This window comes from Aquarana catesbeiana, linkage group LG01 (genome assembly GCF_042186555.1).
Source record: "Aquarana catesbeiana isolate 2022-GZ linkage group LG01, ASM4218655v1, whole genome shotgun sequence".
In the NCBI taxonomy this organism is placed as follows: Eukaryota; Metazoa; Chordata; class Amphibia; order Anura; family Ranidae; genus Aquarana; species Aquarana catesbeiana.
This window is the reverse complement of record NC_133324.1, coordinates 836330001-836353701: the sequence shown is the minus strand read 5'-3', so window position 1 is coordinate 836353701 and position 23701 is coordinate 836330001. Positions and strand designations below refer to the sequence as shown.

At 41.4% G+C, this 23701-nt stretch overlaps 1 protein-coding gene across 6 annotated transcripts in view; it reads left to right on the top strand.

Annotated features, from left to right (window-relative positions):
- N4BP2 (NEDD4 binding protein 2) overlaps nucleotides 1-23701 on the top strand; it is a 219002-nt gene that overhangs the window by 86242 nt on the left and 109059 nt on the right. For all 6 annotated transcript variants that reach the window (XM_073608577.1, XM_073608554.1, XM_073608569.1 and 3 more), the window contains 2 exons: nucleotides 10594-10682; nucleotides 21203-21279. In XM_073608577.1, coding sequence (XP_073464678.1) covers nucleotides 10594-10682; nucleotides 21203-21279 — 166 coding nt within the window. The remainder of the gene's footprint in view (nucleotides 1-10593; nucleotides 10683-21202; nucleotides 21280-23701) is intronic.

Genomic DNA, 23701 nt, shown 5'->3' with positions numbered 1-23701 from the left:
GTCATATCCTAACTTGAGCAGAAAACAATGTACCTTGCCTATCGACAATCTTCATTCCGGGGGTAGAGCACTGGCAGGCGGACTTCTTAAGTCGCCAGCAGTTGTTCCCGGGAGAATGGTCCCTTCACCCCGCTATCTTCCTGACAATATGCCAAAAATGGGGGATCTCAGATGTAGATCTGTTTGCGTCCAGGTTCAACAAAAAGATTGTTAACTTTGTGTCAAGAACAAGGGATCCACAAGCGCGCGGAACAGATGCCTTGGTGTTCCCGTTGAATCAGTTCTCACTGATTTATGCATTCCCTCCTATTCTGCTGCTTCCATGACTTCTTCGCAGGGTCAAGCAGGAAGGGAAGGTGATTCTTGTGGCCCCAGCATGACCCAGAAGATCCTGGTATGCAGAGATCATAAGGATGGCGGTAGGGGACCCGTGGACCCTACCACTATTTATTTATTTCAGGTACTTATATAGCGCAGTCAATTTACGCAGCACTTTACATATACATTGTACATTCACATCAGTCCCTACCCTCAAGGAGCTTACAATCTAAAAACCCTAACTCACATTCACACATACTAGGGACAATTTAGACAGGACCCAATTAACCTACCAGCATGTCTTTGGGGTGTGGGAGGAAACCGGAGCACCCAGAGGAAACCCACGCAGGCACAGGGAGAACATGCAAACTCCAGGCAGGTAGTGTCGTGGTTGGGATTCGAACCAGCAACCTTTCTTACTGCTAGGTGAGAGTGCTACCCACTACACCATTGTGCCACCCCACCACTACGTCCAGACCTTCTCTCACAAGGTCCGGTATTCCATCCTACCTTACAAACGCTAAATTTAACGGTTTGGCTATTGAGACCAGCATTCTGAAGAAGCGTGGGCTGTCGGGTTCAGTGGTATCTACCTTAATGCAAAGAAGCCGACCTCCAGAATCCTATATTATAGAGTCTGGAAGGCATATGTCTCATCGTGTGAATCCAGGGGTTGACACCCCAGGTAGTATGTCATATGCAGAATCCTTGACTTTCTGCAGATGGATTAGAAATGAAGCTGGCCTTAAGTACTATCAAAGGCCAGGTCTCAGCCTTATCGGTATTATTTCAATGACCACTTGCTTCGCATTCTTTGGTTCGTAGCTTTATTCAGGGGGTAACGTGACTCAATCCTCCAGTTAGGTCACCCCTGAACCCTTGGGACTTGAATTTAGTTCTGTCGGCATTGCAGAAACAGCCTTTTGAGCCAGTACGGCATATTCCTTTGGTCCTTTCGACAAGGAGACTCATTTTTCTGGTAGCCATATCTTCTGCAAGAAGGGTATCAGAGTTGGCTGCTTCTCTCTTGTAAAGAGCCATATTTAATTATTCACAGGGATAAGGTGGTATTGCGTCCTCATCCTAACTTTCTACCGAAGGTAGTGTCAGGTTTTCATCTAAACCAGGATATTCTACCTTCATTTTTTCCAGAACCCTGTTCTACGGAAGAGAAGTCACTACATTCTCTGGATGTGGTAAGAGCAGTCAAAGTCTACTTAAAGGCAACTGCTCAGATTAAAAAAATGGATGTTTTGTTTGTGTTTCCTGAAGGTCCTAAAAGAGGACAGGCAGCATCGAAATCTACTATTTCTAAATGGATTCGGCAAGTACTTGTTCAAGCTTATGGTTTGAAAAGGAAGATTCCACCCTCTCAAATCAAAGCGCACTCCACTAGGGCTGTTAGTGCTTCGTGGGCAGTGCATCACCAAGCCTCCATGGCTCAAATCTGCAAGGCTGCAACTTGGTCTTCAGTCCATACATTTACCAGATTCTATCAGGTGGATGTAAAAAGGCATGAGAATATTGCCTTTGGGTGTAGTGTACTACAGGCAGCAGTATAAATCCTCTAGTCTCATGGTGCCCTACTTTTGTTGTGTCTCCCTCCCTTCAGTTGGCATTGCTCTGGGACATCCCACATAGTATTATTGCGGCGCTGAAAAGTTCAAAATGAAATTGAAGAGTGGGAGGAATCCAATCACCAAATATATTGTGCAGATGTAGAAAGAGTCACTCGTCACCACGTGGTAATGTAGTCTGCTTACCAGAAGGTGTTAAGGATTAGGCATAGATGATAAATGCTCAATAGCATCCAGCAAATCCAACCCACTGGAACCCCTCATCAGACCACAACATCCGTGGGATTTCCTTCACATATAAACATCTCCCTATGGTCACTTCAGAATTAGGCATTCAGGCATGTAGTCATCATATATCCGAGAAAAGAAAATGAAGGACCCATAGTGAAGCCCGTAATGATAGATAAAAAAACTTTTATTGTAGTAACTTACAGTTGAAGCTTGTATGCCTGTGATTCCTTTCCATCATGCTGGCAATTCTCGGGGGAGTAAGCCCGGGAATAGCTGGAAGAAGGTGGGTCCTAGAAAAGGACCTAAACCAAGGCAACCGCGGACTAGGACCCACGATGGAAGGGAGGGTCACGTTCATTATAACCATCCACCTAGGAATAATTCTGCTCATTTTCCTACTAACAATTATCATGAACCCCTTAATAGGGAATACACTGAACACTATGATGGATATGACAATCGAATTATTGTGGATCATCCGTCACAGCACACTCCCAGGGCTGGTTATTACACCAGGGAACGCTCTAATTGGGATTCCTGGTTATTATCCACCTAGAAATTCTCAATATCCACGTAGAGGTCCTCCACCCCCCTTGGGTCCACCTTCCACCCCTTTTTTTCGAAGGGTTCCCAAAAGAACAAGAGGGACGACGAACCAAAACAGGGTCCAGAGGGGGGAGGAGGCACAGAACGAAAAAGAAGGAGACTGTAAACGATATTGGGATTTTTAATCTCAGCAAGGCCACTTTAGGTGAAAATGAAAAATTTGTACTAAATCATGAGCTTAAATATGCACCTGATAAACCATTGAGTAAATTCAATGCTTTTATTGATGTACAGAAATATATCAGGAAGATGAGCATAAAAAGACACTTCCTGTCTCAACCCACTGCTAGATCCGAACATACTACTAATGGAATTAGGTATTCTGCCCTTGCGAATGCCTCGTTATTCAACCCGCCGGGTTTTGTGCCACCATCTATTTCAGTTTTTAAAGATCTAGTCTTGAATGATCTGGAAAAATTGAAAATTCGGAGGGATCCAAACAAGCAGAAATTTCAGGACGGGATGAAAACCCTTAAAGATAGGGACGACATAATCGTTCGCCCTGCTGATAAGGGGGGAGGGATTGTTGTCTTGGACAAGGTTGCCTACAGAGATGAGGAGAATTCTTTCGGATACTGACACATACCTTCCCCTTCCTCATGATCCTACTGTCAGATATAAAAGGGAATTGCAGAAACTTATTGAAAAGGGGTTTAACGAACAACTGATTAACAAAAAAGAAAAAGCCTTTTTGGTCCCTATGGCTCCCAGGATTCCGGTAATTTACTTTTTACCAAAAATTCACAAAAGTTTAGTTAACCCACCTGGGAGGCCCATTATCAGCAGGCTAGATTCTGTCACTTCCCATATTGGAAAATATATAGATGGATTTTTACAACCCCTGGTATCCCAGTCCACTTCTTTTTTGAGGGACTCTTCCCAGGTCTTACAGATACTGGATACCTTGGTGTGGAAGGAGGGTTACATCATGGGTACCGCCGATGTGTGCTCTTTGTATACCATCATATCCCACTCAGATGGTATGCACGCAGTTGAGACCTTCCTTGGTAGAGCTGACCAACTGGCCCCCCCACATAGGGAGTTCATCTTACTCCTGCTAAGGTTTGCCATGATGCATAACTACTTCTGGTTTGGGGGTTCCTGCTACCTCCAAACCAGAGGTGTAGCCATGGGCGCAAAATTCGCGCCCAGTATGGCTAATTTGTTCATGGCCAAGTGGGAGGAGGATGTCGTCTATGCTGACAGATGGCCAGAATTGGTGTACTGGGGCAGGTATATAGACGACATCCTCCTCCTATGGGATGGAGATGAAACATCATTGACCAATTACATGCAGGAGCTGAGTCAGAACACCCTTGGTATCTCTCTGCAATTCGAAATGAGCAAGGTTGCTATCCATTTTTTGGATTTGAATATACGGATCTGTGACAATAAATTTACAACCACCACTTTTTTCAAGGAGACAGATCGTAATGGCTATATTAGTCAGGGGAGTTGTCACCATCCCTCCTGGTTAAAAGCGGTTCCTAAAAGCCAGTTTATTCGCCTAAGGCGTAATTGTACCTTTAAACACGACTTTTTGATGCAGGCCTCTGACTTAAAAAACAAATTTGTGGAGAAGGGGTACTCTGGTGCAGACTTGGACAAAACCATAAATGAGGTTGCCTGCTTGGATAGGGCCAATATGATAAAGGGCACAGATAGAATCACTAAGAATAATAACATTCATAAGTTTTCTTTAGTGACCACCTACTCTCGACAACATTACGATTATAAAGAAAATTCTTAGAAAACATTGGGCCGTGTTAAAAACGATAAAGTGTTGGGCCCATCCTTACCTGAACGCCCACAAGTTATCTATAGGGGAGTACCCCCCTAAGGCTGCAGGTTGCCCCTAATGTTCTTGATGCCCCCAATAGGGTCCCCTTTTTTCAGAACTCAAAAGGTTTTTTCCCATGTCGCAAATGTAAAGTGTGTCGCATAAATGGCGATAAAAATAGGAAAATTTGTCAATTTAAATCTAACTCCACCACAAAGGTCTGTGATATAGATACTTTCATCACCTGCACCTCAAGAAATGTGTACTTATTGACTTATTGACTTGTCCATGCGGTCTACAGTATGTAGGCCGCACTATGAGAGCCATGAATGTGCGAATAAAGGAACATATAAAAAACATAAAGAAAGGTTTTCCTAAGCACACGGTCTCACGTCACTATTTAGAATGTCATAACAGAAATCCAGTAGGGACTCTGATTACCGCCATCGATCGTTTCACACCCCATTGGAGAGGAAGTTACACCAAGGGAGAAATCTCAAGGTTGGAAACGCGATGGATACACACCCTCAAATGCTATATGCCATATGGGTTAAACGTAGTGGGATGTTAATAGCTTTATTAATAACAGTTAGTATCGATACACTCCTTTTATTCATTTTATTTATTTTTTGTTTTTTCTCCTTTATTTATTTGCAAATCTTGGGTCTAGGTCAGTTTTTTTAAAAACAATATTTTTTAAATGATGTTTACAATCATCTGTATTGATTTTAACACGTGTATTGATGTATATTGCATGCATGTATTTTTATTGAATTGTGTGCGATTAATCGCATTCACAATGTCTATTGCTTAGTTGCATGTGAGGCGCTGGTTTGTTATACATAGGTTAGTGTTTTTTCCCATGCAGGCACTGATTTGTTATACAAAGTCTAGCGTTTTTTTCTATGCCTTTGATCTATACTGCAAGACAGGCGTTAATTTCATAGCTTATCTGTGCGGGTGTTAATTCTTTTCCATTTTTTTATTTTGTATATTGAGATATATGATATCAGGTTTTTGTCTGATCAATTAAAAATACATTTTTAGCCTCTTTCATGTCCCTGAGCCGGACCGCACAGCCGGCGTTCTTCCTCGTCGCCTATTCATGCTTATCTGGCATTTTTCAATTTTTCTGTTCACTGAGAGATAGGTTAACCAATGAGGTGGCACTGAGTCATCTGTTGACACCCTCTTTTTGTTCCTACCCTCTCTTTTTTCTGATTGGCCGTGCGCTGTCGCGTCATCAGTTGCTAACCAGGTTTATCCTGTCCGCACCAGGGCGCGCTGCACAAGACACACATCTTACCCAGCTGTTAGTGATGAGTTTGATTATATCCCCTCTGATCTATCCACTAACCATACCATATATATAGCGTGTGGTTGTAGCTGTAGCCATGCCTCTGAAGACATCTGTTATGATGAAACATGTCAGACAGGCTGACATCCGTACACTGATTGCTGCAGCCGTTTGTTCCTATCGTTGATGCATACTGTTTTAAGCTTCAACTGTAAGTTACTACAATAAAAGTTTTTTTTATCTATCATTACGGGCTTCACTATGGGTCCTTCATTTTCTTTTCTCGGATATATGATGACTACATGCCTGAATGCCTAATTCTGAAGTGACCATTGGGAGATGTTTATATGTGAAGGAAATCCCACGGATGTTGTGATCTGATGAGGGGTTCCAGTGGGCTGGATTTGCTGGATGCTATTGAGAATTTATCATCTATGCCTAATCCTTAACACCTTCTGGTAAGCAGACTACATTACCATGTGGTGACGAGTGACTCTTTCTACATCTGCACAATATATTTGGTGATTGGTTTCCTCCCACTCTTCAATTTCATTTTGAACTTTTCAGCGCCGCAATAATTTTTATGCATGTGACTTTTTGTTTATTATCTACGAACTTTGCTGGCCGCTTGCTTTTTACAGTTCAGCGCGAATTTTTACTTGTTTTATCCCACATAGTAACTACTATGGCTCTGTGTCCCGTTATCTACGATAAAGAAAATAGGATTTTTATAACCGCTTACCTGTAAAATCCTTTTCTTGGAGTACATCACGGGACACAAAGGTCCCTCCCCTCTTCTAATACACGTATATTGCTTTGCTACAAAAACTAAGGTACTCCCATGAGTGGGAGGGGTTATATAGGGAGTGGACTTCCTGTATTATGCCGCGTACACGCGGTCGGAATTTCCGACAACAAATGTTCGATGTGAGCTTGTTGTCGGAAATTCAGACCGTGTTTAGGCTCCATTGGACATTTTCCGTTGGAATTTGCGACAAATAAAATTTGAGATCTGGATCTCAAGTTTTCTGACAACAAAATCCATTGTCGGAAATTCCGATCGTGTGTACACAATTCCGACACACAAAATTCCACGCATGCTCGGAATCAAGCGGAAGAGCCGCACTAGCTATAACTTAATTTTTCTTGGCTCGTCGTACGTGTTGTACGTCACCGCGTTCTTGACGTCAGAATTTCCGACAACATTTGTGTGACCGTGTGTATGCAAGACAAGTTTGAGCCAACATCCGTCAAAAAAAACCCACGGATTTAGTTGTTGGAATGTGCAATCGTGTGTACGCGCATTAGGGTGTGCCAGTGTCCATCACCTGAAGGTGGCCTATAACCCACCTAGTAACTACTATGGCTCTGTGTCCTGTGATGTACTCCAAGAAAAGGATTTTACAGGTAAGCGGTTATAAAAATCCTATTTTCTAACTCTAACCACACCCACAGATGAACGTGTAACCCTTCCTGCTGAATCGTAGCATAGTGCCTGCCTACAATAACATGCTTTGAGTGGGTGAATTTAATATATCATGGGAGCAGGCTTGTTTAGTGAGTACAGCTTGTTTAGTAAGTACAGCCAGTTAATATGACGGCATCTTTTTTTAAAATTTTTTGGCTAGAGTTGTGAATTCTGAATGAATTAACTGCAGAAATATTTTTTCACATTCTTTCACAGGATTTTAACATTTGCAATGACACAATAATCATACCTCCCAGCTTTCTAAAATGATAGAGACACCTTTTAGCACACAGTATGTAGACAAAGGACGTCCCTCCCACTGCCCCAGTTACAGGGGCCACAAGGATCTGTTATGCAGAATATGATTGGCTAAACCACACAAGTGACAAAGGGATTTGGTCTCAAAAGGGGGACAGTCCCTGCAAATGAGGGACAATTTTGGAGCTATGCAATAGAGTCTGTGTCTGCTTATGAGGGAAATCTGTGTAAGCTCACGCTTGAACAAAAACCTTTGTAACAGAAAGAAAGAAAATATAACAAAAAAATGCAAATAGGCCTTTCAGGCCTGGTTCACAATTATGTGATTTTAGATGCGACTTTGGGAAAGGTTCCTGTTCTACTTTGGTGCAATCTGGCCCCATAGAATATGCAAACCAAAACACAACACCAAAATTGCATCGCAGTAGTGTGAACCATGTGACCTACAACAATATTGAGTTAGATCTTGTGCAACATCAAATACTGCTTGGGCCCTTAGGAGGTAAAGAATAACAAAAAGTGTAAAAAGAGGATAAATAGGGGTAAGGGGGGGGAGAGATGGTCTAAGGGTATGATCTTCCACCTCAAGAGCTAATAAGTGTCCATGGGGTAGGATATTCATAATTCAGCTAAGTTCATGGGGCTGAGGGAGGGTAGGGCATATTGTAGCCAGGGTTCAAAAAATTTGAGGAATTCCAAATGCATATAATTTCAATATGCTAGATAATTTTACATTTACTTGGAAGGTATTCATGCAAGATATTACTTCCCTGATGTTACGCTAGCCTTTCTCCGGGCCTTAATGATAGTTTGTTTTGCTACCAGAAAGAGCTAGAAGGACACTTTTTGTTTGTTGAAAGCTCGATAGCTTGTGAAAAACGGGTATCCCTGGATCTCTTGAGATAGTCACATAAAATAGTACACAGTAGACCAAATATTCCAGGCCAAAAGCAAACCAGGTTCTGGCAAATCCACCAGGTGTGTCACCTATTTGGCCACATTCCTGAAAACATTTCCAGCTTTGCTGTGGGTTTACTTTTGTGATGCGCGCTGGCAAGCATTGTAAAGTGTTGTAGGCCAATTCAGTAGATGTCACATTTGTGCCAGCGGGTTGAATGAAAAAAAAAAAAAAATTCTCTATGCGCACAAACAAGGTGGAAGGAGTATTCCCCATGTTGGATTATTGTATTCTGGCAGCAGGACTCTCCACTATCAGAATTCACTGATAAAAAGCTGGTGATGGACAATTTTTCCAACGTTCCTGTTAGACAGAAGTTGATCTAACAATCAACTTCTGTCGAACAGAAAAATGTCTACACATGGATTGAAATCTGGCCAGTCCCTGTTAACCTGGTCAATTTTTGATCATCTATGGCCAGCTTTAGGGTTGTGGAGACAAATGTATTTAAAGTCAAAATAAACTTTTTTATATTGGATAGAGTAAGGAAGGCTTTTAACTCCTCCGAATATAGGGTATCCCCTGGTTGTCACCAAGGTCATCAGATTAAGTGTCCCCTTTTAAAAATATCCCCCCCCCCTCATTCCTCTTCTGGGGCAATCCAAAATTTGTAATTTTCTTTCACTTTTGGTGATAATGGTAAACAGAACAAATAGAGAGGGGCACATACAGCAATAAAAGCCTAACTGGTATTCGGATCCCTATCTACTCTATCTGAGGCTAAAAACAATAGCTTTAGTTACACTTTAAATGTGGTGATCAAAATTTTTGGATGACAATTGAGAAAATTATTAAGAAATTCACAAACCACATAACTCAGAGAGATCCCGCGAGCTTTCTGCTGCACGCCACCTCAATCCCAGCTCGGTCGTACAAGAAATAAGTTGTAAGACATTTGCTCAATGCGGCAAAGTCTTGTATTCCAGCCTTGTGGAAACAAAATTTACCCCCCTCTGTGGGAATGTGGCTACGCATAGTAGAAGACATTAAAAAACTGGAAGATTTAGTATTTACTGCCCAACACAAACAAGACAAACATTCCAAAATCTGGTTATCCTGGAATATATTCATTTTGTCCAATGAGGGACAAACCTTACTAAATTCTTAAGAGTCACATTAATGCAGATTTATTTTGAGACAGAATCCCTGCACAGTCCATCACGCTTGTGTTGAATATACACCCTCCCTCCTCTATTCCCCCGTTTCACATACCCATTTCTTCAATTGGTGGTCTAGTATTCAGTCAATAGATGGCCATCCATTTCCATCAGATATATTGGGGTTATGAAGTAGTGGACAGCCTGTTGGAGTACACCAATCAAAAAGTATAACAATGTTACATAGATCTATATAGGTGGCCAGGACTGGCCTGCGGGCCAAATGGTATAATTCTATGTGGTATGTTATCGTCTCTGAAAACAGAATGAGAGCCTTTTATTGAAAACATATGCATCTGTTATAGCTGTTATAATTTTGAAACTGACCATTGTTGTATTATACCCTCACGGTATTCCTTTCTCTTCTCCTAAAAATTTTCAATAAAAAACTTTATATTTGAAAAAAAAAAAAAAAAGAATATAACATGTTTATAATCACTTTAAATTGGAATATGCTCCACCTCCAAAGTCGGAAGAATTACCTGTTACACCCAGGGTTGGGGCAATATGTGACACTCCTTGTGTCTCCCCACAGCACAATGCTTGGTACAAGGGAGGCCAATCACTAGGCCTGAATGCTGTCACTTGGTTGGGGTGGGGAGGTTAAAATGCACACAAGACTTTGTAAAAATGTTGGGTGTTGACAGCAACTGGAAGGTAAGTACATTACCGACGGTTTACATTACATCTTTTAACATCATAAGGGTTCACTTTAAATTATAGAATTTATCGTGTGGCAGTTATTTTTAAATGGAATACTCTTTTAATGTCAGGTAAGCTGAAAGGTGATCATTTTGCACAAGCTGGTTTGTTTGATATATATTTTTAAACACACCATTTTCTTTGTTATCCTATTGTTGTTGAGTTTTTCAGTTTGCTTGTTGACTTTGACTCATGCCCTACCACAAAAGCAGGCATTTATAAGATCACTTTTTTGTTTCAGCTAAAGATGCATTTGAGAAGAATGTCTCACCGATTATAATAGACAATACCAACTTGCAAGGATGGGAAATGAAGCCATATGTCTCTATGGTCAGAACAGTTTGACATTGAACTAACCGAAATAACTGAATGAGATTTGTACATGTCGATTTGTTATATCCCTGATTTTGTTTTTCCTTATTTTGTTCATATTTTGCCAGCGTTTTCTTTGTTCATAGTTAGTTGTGCTCATAGGTTTACATACCCTGGCAGAATTTGATTTCTTGGCCATTTTTCAGAAAATATGAATAACACAAAAACGTTTTTTTTTACTCATAGTTAGTGTTTGGCTGAAGCCATTTATTATCAGTCAACTGTGTTTACTCTTTCTAAATCATAATGGCAACAAAAACTACCCAAATGACCCTGATCAAAAGTTTACATACCCTGGTGATTTTGGCCTGATAACATGCACACAAGTTGACACAAAGGGATTTGAATGGATATTAAGGGTAACCATCCTCAACTGTGATCTGTTTGCTTGTAATTAGTGTGTGTATAAAAGGTCAATGAGTTTCTGGACTCCTGACAGACCTTTGCATCTTTCATCCAGTGCTGCACTGACGTTTCTGGATTCTGAGTCACGGGGAAAGCAAAAGAATTGTCAAAGGATCTGCAGGAAAAGTTAGTTAAACTGTATCAAACAGGAAAGGGATATAAAAAGATATCCAAGGAATTGAGAATGCCAATCAGCAGTGTTCGAACTGTAATCATGAGGTGGAAAATGAGGGGTTCTGTTGAAACCAAACCACGGTCAGGTAGACCAACTAAAATGTCAGCCACAACTGCGAGGAAAATTGTTCGGGGTGCAAAGAAAAACCCACAAATAACTTCAGGTGAAATACAGGACTCTTTGAGCACTTGTGGTGTGGCTGTTTCAAGATGCACAATAAGGAGGAACTTGAAGAAATATGGGCTGCAAGGTCGAGTCGCCAGAAGAAAGCCATTACTATGCAAATGTCACAAAGTATCCCGCTTACAATATGCCAAACAGCACAGAGACAAGCCTCAAAACTTCTGGCACAAAGTCATTTGGAATGATGACACTAAAATTGAGCTTTTTGGCTACAAACATAAAGGCTACATTTGGAGAGGAGTCATCAAGGCCTATGATGAAAGGTACACCATTCCTACTGTGAAACACTGAGGTGGATCACTGATGTTTTGGGGATGTGTGAAGTACAAAGGCACAGGAAATTTGGCCAAATTGATGGCAAGATTAATGCAGTATGTTATCAAAAAATACTGGAGGAACATTTGCATTCATCAGCCAGGAAGCTGCGCATGGGGCGTAGTTGGACATTCCAACATGAGAATGCTACAGCAGAATAAATTGAAGGTTCTGGAGTGGCCATCTCAGTCTCCTGACCTCAATATCATTGAGCCACTCTGGGGAGGTATCAAACCTGCAGTTCATGCAAGACAGCCCACGAATTTCCAGGAACTGGAGGCTTTTTGCAAAGAGGAATGAGCAGCTTTACTGACTGAGAAGATAAAGAGCCTCATCCACAAATACCACAAAAGATTTCAAGCTGTCATTGATGTTAAAGGCAATACACGGTATTAGGAACTGGGGTATGTAAACTTTTGATCATTTGGGTAGTTTCTGTTGTGATTATGATTTAAAATGGGTAAACACAGTTGATTGATAATAAATGGCTTCAGCCAAACACTAACCATTATTGAAAGAAACGTTTTTGTGTTATATTCTCTGTAAACTGGCCAAAAAATTATAAATTCTGCCAGGGTATGTAAACTTATGAGCACTACTGTATATAATTATACTTATTTGTACTCGTTATTTAGATGTGGTAGTTGTTTGGTATTTACAACCAATTCAGGTTTCCATTTTGACATTTGTATAACAAGAACTAAAAAGCAGAAGTGATTATTAAAGTAGAACTAAAGGAAAAACTTTTTTTTAAATTCTAGAGTAAATGAGAGTTTTAACCCTTTTCTTAACCCCAGGAACTAAGTGGAAATCCCTTCAAATTGAGGGAATCTCTGGTTGTCACAAGGTTCACCAGAACTAACGTCTGGTATGAAAGATTTCCTTTCCATTCTTGTTCTGAAGACAACCAAAAATTTGGGATTTTCTTTTAGTTTCACTTTAGATGATATTGGTAAACATGACCAATAGAGAGGGTACAGAAAGCAATTAAAAAAAAAACAAACAGACTTTCTAATCTCTCTCCACGTCAAAACTAAAAAAAAAAAAAAAAACCCTCATTAAAGTAGTTCACCCAAAACCTAACTAACCCTAAACCTACTAGCAGCCACATTCTAAAACTAATTTATCTAGCCCTGTAAAGAAGAAATCACTATACATACCTTTTCATTATCGTACATCATGGGACACAGAGCAGCTATAGTAATTACTATCTGAGTTATACGCCACCTATAGGTGAATGGACACTGGCACAACCAAAAGACAGGAAGTGCCCCCTCTATATAACCTCTTCTATACAGGAAGTACCTCAGTTTTTCGCCAGTGTCTTTAAGGTGGTGGTCACTGATGTGATACATGTGCTCTTGGAGCATACTTGGAGGTCTGGACGGTTCTATTAAGAATCATGGATGTCAATCAGATCCATTCGAAAAAGCTGCTAGCCAAAATTGATGGTACCTGAGCCTCATTGGAAGGAGAGAAGATTCCTCGAGGTTTGCCTGTAATGCAGCCTTACAGCGCTGGACCCTGCGTAATGGAACCCTGTGCAGTGTTTGTTCTGACTAAGCGCTTTCCTGCAGGGTGCTATACAGGTCCAGGGGAGTGGACCCCAGATTAAGGGGGGGACCCAGTCTCTAAATGGTCTTTTATGACAAAGCTCGCCATGATGGGTGAATATTGGACTCCTGTTATGTTCAGAGTCCTGCAGCAGGAATGGTAACTCTGCATTTGTTTGCAGTTTCCCTTTAAAAAAAAAAAAGTTCTGACTGTCTGTTCTCCCGGTGGCCACTGGGAGCAGTGTGCTGTGTAATCATGCTATGTACTCTTACTCATGGGGGCTGCTGTTTCTCCTCCAGCCACTAGAGGGCGCAGGCTCGCTCAGTATGGCCTATTTTTATATAGGCAGGAAAGGCCGCCATGCCATGTGGCAACAGGTTCAGTAGGCCTCTGGAGACATAGCAGCAGCCTAAGAATACTAACAAAGTGTGAGTACTTACTATGGGAGAACTGTGTGACAGACAAATCATGATTATATGCTGCATATTTACTGCTTATCCAGGGGGACTGTACAACTAACTTGATACACCTCTGGATATTTAGCAGTTCACTTTAAAGTGTTGTTGACTGCTCTGTAGGTAGGTGCAGCGTACTATACATACTTGCAAACTTGTTGCTTAAATGCATGTTTAAATATACACGTTTGGAAAAACATGAGCATGGGTGCATTTTAAGGAGTTGTATCTCCAGTGTAGTGCACATGTGCTTTGCTAAATCCTGCAGGTCTAGTATGGGGCAAACTGCAGTTAAGCAGGTGCTTGCTTGCAAACTAACTGTAACGCACAGTTGCTAAGGATACATGTTTGGTTGCTGAAGATGCATGTTTTTACATATTCACATAAATATACATGGTTAAACATGTTTGCATAAAGATACATGATCATGGTTGCACAAAGATGCATGTTTATGTTTGCATAAATATATGTTTGCATAAAGATACATGATCATGGTTGCACAGAACGCATGGTCGCATAAAGATGCATGTTTATACATGTTTGCTTGGATATACATGGTTATACATGATCGCATAAAGATACATGGTCGCATAAAGATACATGGTTGCATAAAGGTACTTGATCGCATAAAGATACATGTTTGCATAAAGATGCATGTTTATACATGTTTGCTTATATATACATGGTTATACATGATCGCATAAGGATACATGGTCGCATAAAGATACTTGATCGCATAAAGATACATGATCTCATAAAGATGCATGTTTATACATGTCTGCATAGATACGTGTTGCCTAATGTTGCATAAACGCGTTTAATAAACACATGCTTGCTTATTGCAAAAATGCTTGTTTCCTTGGGCACATGTTGCACGAATGGGTGTGTACAGCACACGCTTTCATATTTTGGCTAAATGCATAGTTGCATAAGCACATGCTTCCATAAATACATGCTTCCATAGATGCATATTGCTTAACCACTTCAATACCAGGCACTTAGACACCTTCCTGCCCAGACCAATTTTCAGCTTTCAGCGCTGTCGCAATTTGAATGCCAATTGCGCGGTCATGCTACACTGTACCCAAACAAATTTTTTATCATTTTGTTCCCACAAATAGAGCTTTCTTTTGGTGGTATTTGATCACCTTTGCGGTTTTTATTTTTTGCGCAACAAATAAAAAAAGACCGAAAATTTTGAAAAAAAACAAGTTTTTCTTTGTTTCTGTTAAAACTTTTTGTAAATAAGTACGTTTTCTTCTTCAATGACGGGCACTGATACGGCGGCACTGATGGGCACCGATGAGGTGGCACTGATGAGGTGGCACTGACGGGCACTGATGATGGGCACTGATAGGCTTTACTGATGGGCACTGATAGGTGGCACTGATGGGCACTGATAGGTGGCACTGGTATGCGGCACGGATGGGCACTCATAGGTTGCACGGATGGGCACTCATAGGTGGCACGGATGGGCACTCATAGGTTGCACGGATGGGCACTCATAGGTGGCACGGATGGGCACTTATAGGCGGCACTGATGGGCACTCATAGGTGGCATTGATGGGCACTCGTAGGTGGCATTGATGGTTACTTATGGGTGGCACTGATAGTTGGCACAGATGGGCACTGATAGATGGGCACGGATGGGCACTGACAGGTGGCATGAATGGACACTGATGGGTGGCACTGATGGCATTACTTGTTTGTCCATTTGTGGGCACTGATTGGCACAGATTGGGCACATGTGGATGGCCATGGGGTACATACCTGGCCATCCACATGTTGCCCCTTCCCTGGTGGTCCTAGTGGCTATCCCTGGTGGTCCAGTGTGGTGATCTGTGGGGGGGCTGCGCTGATAAACAATCAGCGCAGACCCCCCTGCCAGGAGAGCCACCGATCGGCTCTCCTCTACTTGCGTCTGTCAGACGCGAGTGAGGAAGAGCCGATCAACGGCTCTTCCTATTGACAGCGTGATCAGCCGTGATTGGACACGGCTGATCACGTAAAGAGCCTCCGCAGGAGGCTTTTTACCAAGATCAGTGTAGCGGTGTGTCAGACTGACACACCGCTCCACCGATCGCCGCGATGCGCGCCCCCGGGGGCGCGCTGCGGCATGTTATCCTGCTGGACGTCATATGACGTCCAGTCAGGATAACAGAACCACTTCCCGGACGTCAATCCGCTATAGGGCGGGCGGGAAGTGGTTAAACACATGCTGGCATGTTTTCATTTGTGCTGCATACATATGTTTATTTACATTAAGCTTTATACATTTGTACTTGTTTTCCTGGAACTACATACATATGTGCTTATTTGCATAGGACTACATGCATATGGGTCTTATTTGCCAGGGTGCTTGTTTGCCTGGGGGTACATGCATGTGTGCATATTGACCTTGTACTGCATACATAAATGCATGAATGGCATGACTACTTGTATACCTGCATGTTTGCATACCTAAGGGGTTGCATAGTGGTAAACCAACATGTTTTTAGGCCTGCATCCTTGGAGGACTGTATATTAGGTTGGATAATATAGTTGCTGCATTATTTACCTGTTCTACCAGTTAAATGGTTCCAGAAAAGAGAGGCAGCCGGGGTAAGCAGGGGCACCGCTCTCAGGTCCATATCCCCCTATGGACAGTGGTTTCGGGTGCATCTGAGCCACTGTGGTGTTTAGCATTGCAGTGTTTCCTGGCACATTCATATTTCGCCAGACTGCGGCTACATCACCTTGATCGTGCCTGATCTCGGTTGATTGAAGCCTAAGCAGGATCAAGCCTGGTTAGTATATAGATGGGAGACTGCCCGGGGATACCAGATGCTATAGGCTTTCCCCACGTGGATGAGGCAGGCATCTGAGGCTGCTGGTTTTTGAGAGTATTTCAGGCCAGAAAATCTTAGGGCAATCTCTGAGGTGGTTTGTTCCATCTTTAGCTGGCAGAAACTTGGTAGTGCACCTCTTGGGTCTGTCACAGAGTTATCAGTCTTTTGCCTTGCATTTGTTCTTGGAGCAGAAGTTATGGGCTCATTATTGTGAGACAATTAAATGGTAGCAGTTCCAAAGCCAAATAGGGACATGAGGTCTATCTTAAGATCTCAAGCCGCTGAACATCGTTCTGTTTCAGATAGGCTAGACTGTTCAGTGATGACCTCTCTGCAAGAGGTAGATTTCGGGGTCCATAATCATCTGTAAACGGACATCTTCGCGTGGCGGTTTGTTTCCAGGCTCATCAAAGATTTCTGTAATTGCAGTGGAAAGCCGTTTTTTTTTTTTTGTGAATCTTCCCTTTGGGTTGGCCACAGCTCCGAAGGGTTCTCAAAGTGTCTAGCTCGCTGAAGACACCTCAATACTCTTTACCCAGAAAGCAGTCAATTCCTTTGATATATTTCTACAGGAGGAAGCTGTGTTTAGGTCAAAGCACATTCTCTACATACAGCCCTACTCCAGGTCTTGGTAGAGGTTCATTCTCTGTCTGGAACTTGAAAAAACAGGCATTGCATTGCCGGAAGGCTCAGTTTCCGGGGGGTTGCAGAGCAGAAATTGGTGCTTGATATTCCTCCTTTTCAGGAATTTGAAAAATAATAGCCACTGATGTAGGGCTGTGAGATTTTCCCCCCCCAAAAAAATCTGCGATTTTCTAAAAAAAAACAAAAAAAAAAAAAACGCTATTCACGATTTGAATCGAGTTGTTTTTTTGTTTTTTGTTTTTTATGGACACCGCGCCGGTCCTGAGGAGCTGCGGGCAGGAGTTTTTAGGCGAGGCCGCAGCTTCGGCCTAGTCCTCGCCTAAAAACTCCTGCCCGCAGCTCCTCAGGACCGGCGCGGTGAAAAAGAAAATCGATTTGCTTACATTTTGAATCGATTTGACCTCTCAACTCGATTCAAGATTTAAATCGATTTTTTCCCCCAGCCCTACACTGATGCCAGTCTCTCTAAGTTGACTTGAGGCTGGCTACAGTTCAGTGGGCTATCTCAACCACCAGGGTGCCACCAGAGGTCATGCGACTCAGGGAGGTGTACCACATTCTGTCTGGGACAGTACAAAAGTTGTCTCTATCGCCAATATATATTCCAGGTATAGGATAGTGGCAAGGAGAACTCTGCAGGGGAATCTACTAGATTACAAGTTCTACAACAGTTTGGGACAGGTGTGTCCGGGACAAGAGTCCCACTGCCAATAAGGGTACATGTACTGGTAACACCTTAAGGTCTGGTTCTCCCTTATTTGACTTTTTTCCCATTTTGGATTCTGCCACATCTTTTGCAAAGAATCCGTAAGGTGGTAACTCTGATATTAGTGTTGGCCGAATTAGCCCAGGGGGCTTGGTACACAGGCATAGCGAGTCTTGCGGGGGTTGCTCCTTTGGACACTCCCAGTCCAGTGGGACCTGATGGTGTTGAGTCCTGTATCTCAGCACTGTTGAGCCCCTGGAAGCCAGCTTCGGGGAACTTCAATTACAGGACTTAAAAATATTTGTTTGCCTGGCGTGAAGCCAGGAAGTGGCACCCACAGAAATATGTGCTTGTGGGATCTTTTTTCTTTCTCCAATCAGTAGAGGAAAGGAGTTTGGCCTTAAGTAATGTTAAGGGTCAGAGTCTGTCCCTATCCATTTTTTTCATGAAGCCGTTTCTCACTCCCTGTTTCATACCTCATACAGCATGTAACTTGGACAGTCCCGCCTGTCAGACCATTCTTGTGTCCTTGGGACTTGATTTGATCTTGACTGTCCTTGCAGAGGCCACTTTTTGAACCAATCAGGGGTTCTGTTGGTTCTTTTATCTCAGACGGTGGCTTCTTTGGTATCGCGTCATGAAGTGGAGTGTCAGAGTTAGCGGCTCTTTCATGCAGGAGCCATTTTTGGTCTTGCATCATAAGGTGATGTTGTTCCTCATCCATTTTTATTGCCTAAAGTGGTTTCTAGTTTTCACTTGAATCAGGACAGTGTCTTGCCTTTTATTTTTCTCCTAGTCCACAGTTGGCAGGAGAAAGATTGCTACCTACTCTAGAGGTTTGTGCTGCCAGAAGAGCCCAGGAAGGGCAGGTGGCATCCAGGTCGAATATTTAGCAGTGGATCTGCCAGTTTATCAATGATGTCTATGGTTTAAATGGCAAAAAAATAATTTTTTTTCTGGGGAGAGATTCTCTACCAGGTGTGGGAGTATCTTGGGCCATCCATCATTGGATGTCAGTGGGCCAGGTGTACAAGACCACTATTGGGTCTTTTGTTTATACAGGGTTTTTACCAGGTCGATGTCAATCACGTAGAAGATACTGCCTTTGGCTTCAGCGTATTATAAATAGCATAGTAGGTCCTTCTTTGGTGGCAGTTTCTATGATGGTGTCTCCCTCTCCTCAGGGGCATTGCTTTGGGACATCCCAGATAGTAATTACTATAGCTGCTCTGTGTCCTGTGATGTACGATAAAGAAAATTTGATTTTTTCCTACAGCTTACCTGTAAAATCTTTTTCTTGGAGTACATCACGGGACACAGAGGCCCCCTGCCCTCTTTTGGCAATTGCTTGCTACAAAACTGAGGTACTTCCTGTATAAGAGGGGTTATATAGAGGGGGGACTTCCTGTCTTTTGGGTGTGGCAGTGTTCATTCACCTATAGGTGGCGTGTAACCCAAATAGTAGTTACTATAGCTGCTCCGTGTCCCGTGATGTACTCCAAGAAAAGGATTTTACAGGTATCCTCTAGGAAAAATCCTATTTTTGTGTAGCCACCCAGGTACAGTACCACACTAAGCTGTCAGCGGTGGCTTCTCTGTGCAGGAGAGGCAACCGATAACAGAAGCCCCAGAGTAACTCTATGGGTGATGTCACTTCCCAGGTATTTCCCAGCTGTTGTTGGTTCTCTCCTGCACACAGCATCCGCTGCTGGAGACCGGATCAGCTGCAGAAAAGGTATGTTAGATAGATTAGTCTTAGAATGTGGCTGCCAGTAGCTTTAGAGTTAGTTTCTTTGGGTGAACTTCTACTTCAAGCTATATTTACCAAAGTGTAGTTTATTGGAACAGTCTGCTTTGTTTATGTTTAAATATGATTGGCTGGGTTTACAGACGAATCGTAAAGACCTTGATAAATAAGATACACACAGGTTTCAAATTGGGAAAGCTGTGCTCCAATCTGGGATCTACAGTATAATGAGAACAAGCTCGTGCACTTTCATTGTTTAGGTGAATTTGGTGGCAAAGCACACTTCATAGTAAATAGTCCAAAGGACAAAATTATGGACATATTTATCACTTTCATGTGACAATTTTGGCGTTTTTTTTTTTTCACAAATGCACTCACAATGTTGTCATTTTAGTTTATTTCCATGGACATTTGTTGCTAGATGTGTTTAGTAATGCATTATATGGTCAACGTTTGTGCATGCCTAATCATCACACTTTTTGTATGGAACCTTTCCAAATGATTACATTCAGGTGCTTCCAGTAAAGTCTGTTGTTAATTCTGTAGCATAAAAACACATTTTAGATAATTGTGCACTTCCAGTCTTATTGCATCTGTTTGATGAAGGCCCTTTTCTGTTCCATCATGACTATGCACAAAGCCAGGTCCAGAAAGACATGGTTTGGTGTGGAGGAAATGAAATGTCCTTCACAGAGTCCTGTTGTGAACCTCTTTAAGCACCTTTAGAATTAAATAAATTGCCAATTGCAATCCAGGTCTTCTCCTGACTTCAAGAATGCTCTTTTTGCCTGACTGGGCACAATTTCCCACAGACATGCTCCAAAATCTTGTGGAAGCCTTCTCAAGAGAGTGCAGCAAGTTATAGATGCAAAATGAGAAGAAAGGGCAACTCCATACTAATGGCCATGCCTTTAGAACATGATGGCTGAGCTCACATAGGTGTGACACTTGATGTTATGGTTTAGGTACTGCAGCTTCAGGTAGTAGGCAATAGTGAGAAAGTTGATTTACGTTTTATTTACATGCAATGTGATCACGTTTCACTTTAATATATTATTTTTGCATAGTTTAGCAGATAGAGTATGCTTGCATTTCTCAGAATAAAGCTGAATGAAATTTTTGAAGCTGGTATGTCATTTGTATGGTCCTCTTAAGTTACAAGCAGGCAACTAGTTAGCTTGCATCTAAAACTGACAAGCGTAGACTGGCATACTAAAGTTTACCTTCGATTTGGCAAATGTGGCCAGGAGGCAGGAAGTTAACAGCATAGATAAATAAAATAGGTATTAGACATGATATTTAGACATAGTACATGCTAAATGCACTGAAAAACTCCAAAGGTTACTGATTGTAGCTCCTTTTATGTATTGAAATCTGTCATGCTTACGATGCATACAACATTTATAAAACTAATTGTATTTGCTCATTTCTGTTTATCAATGAATTTGACATTTTTTGTTATTAGGCCATGAAACACAAATACAAAGTAACATTTCGTGAACCAGAAACGTGGTGGAAATTTAAACCTAAAGAACTTGAAAGGTACTACTGCTAATTATGAATTATTCTTCTAATGTGCTATTAACATCTTTCTCTGAAAGCTAAACTCCAGGTAAATATATTAACATAAACTTATGCAGCCATATACTCATTTGAGAAAATTAGAGGGTTATTCTACCAAAAAGTCATATAGGTATGACCTTATGGACTGTGTCAGTTCCTAGCCTCTTAAATGTGTTGAATACTTCAACAGCAAAATCTTCCTGAAATTATTCTCCACTCTGTTCCTGTCTGTCTAGACTTTTTGGGTGTTTAAGCCCTTCTTAGCATGCTTGTACACTACCATTTTCAATCTATGTAATATTAAATACAAAATCTTACAGGGAGACGGAAACTCTATCATATTGACCACCAAGGGTATACAGACCAAGGAACTCAAATGCAGAGCTTTAACCAATAGGACTTCCTTTAACTTTAAATGTATTTGTAAATGCAGCTATTGTAAGTACCCGAGTCTGTGTCTTGATATCAGACTCCTGAAATTCCCTGCAGAGCAACATTTAGACTAGAAGTTTTATCATCATTGTGATGATTCTCCTTTGTCTAGTCCATAAACTGAGGGGGTCTAAGTCCTCTTGCAGTTCATTAGCCCTGCTGACTTTGCTGTGCTGTCCAGCAAATGCTATCTGGATTACATGGCTGGTTGTTAAACATGGAAATCCCCTAAAAGTTAAAACTTTACCATTGTATGTATATTTAGTTCTGATTATAGCTTTTTGTCTGAAGTTCAACTTTAACGAAAAATCATTATATATCTTTAAATACTTTTGACCAAATATTGGAGTTTTCCTGCTGTCAACTTTCAGCTTGCTTTTTTTTTTCTTCATTTCTCTGCTTTATTTTCTGGATAATATTTCAAATACAGATTTGCAGGTTCTTCATCTAATAACTAACTGTACAGCAGACATGCAGTGTGCATTCCTGCTAAACATCAAAGAAAACCAGTTACGGGATAACATACCTGAAGTGGTTGACTTTTGTGTATCAGTAATGTTCTTTACCTGTAGTTTGCTGATCAAGTCTGCATATTAATATTCTGAATAAAATAAATCAACATAACTATATCCAAAGCAGCCACACTGCTATAAGGGATTTGAAATGTGGACAAACGAAAAGGTGTGCCTCAAACCAGTCAGATTCTGCGTATCATTTCAAATATGTGGAATCTCCACTTTCTCTTCATTTTCAGCAATCACTTCTAAGTTTTCCTCACGAAAGGCAGCCACACACAGCTTAAATATGCTCCAATTTAATGATTCATGCCATGATCAAATGCCCATTGGGTGTGTATGTCTTCCCTCTTAAGTGTTTGTTTGTATTATTAACAAGTAACTTCAAACTTGTAGGAAAGGGTTTACAGGATGGCCTCCAAACTAACAAGGTGGTTTTGAGGGTGGGCGTGTCCTGAGGACAAGAGTGATAAGAGATCTGCCACATCCTCTTCAAAACAAGTATGGTCACATCAAATCAATTTCAATTATTATTGAAGTAAACAGAACTGAGCTACACTTTTTTTTTTCTAGTAGCATCTCCTGTAAGAACAAGTCAGTCCTTGATTTGCACTTTAAAATTAACGTGTGAACTTGAATACATCAATGATTATCCTCCTAGAGTAGACCTGTTCTGTAATTCATAACATTGCAACATTGCATACAATGTGTGAGCTATTTTGATGAATAGGTTGTGCAATTCATATTTCATTCCCAAGGTGGTTGATCAAGTTCTCTTTAACCGACTTTGAAATGAATCCTATAAAAAAAAAAAAAAATCATCTCGGGAATCTTGAGCAATTAAGGTTACTATAAATTGCTGAATAATAGCAAATAATGATATTGATTTAGAACAAGGCTTGTAAAATGTGGGCCATTTCTGACTTCCCAGGTGAATTTTAAAGAATAGAGGGAAAGATTAGCAGAACCATATATGTACTGTATGCCTTACTTCCACTGTCAGGGGAGAATCACAGTGGGTCAGTGTACCCCAAAAAAGTTAGTTTTCATTATCTGTTGGAGAGTTACACCATATAGCCATTATTTATGTTTCAATATATTTATTCAATATAAAATACAAAGTACAGAAGAATATGTGGGACCATTATGCCCCGTACACACGGTCGGATTTGCAGACGGAAAATGTTCGATGGGAGCTTGTTGTCGGAAATTTCGACCATGTGTAGGCTCCATCGAACATTTTCCATCGGAATTTCCGTCACAAAATCCATTGTCGTAAACAATTCTGACGCACAAAGTTTCATGCATGCTCCGAATCAAGCAGAAGTGACGCACTTGCTATTGATATTAATTTTTCTCGGCTCGTCGTATGTGTTGTTTGAAATTTCCGACAAGATTTGTGTGACCGTGTGTATGCAAGACAAGTTTGAGCCAACATCCGTCGGAAAAAATCC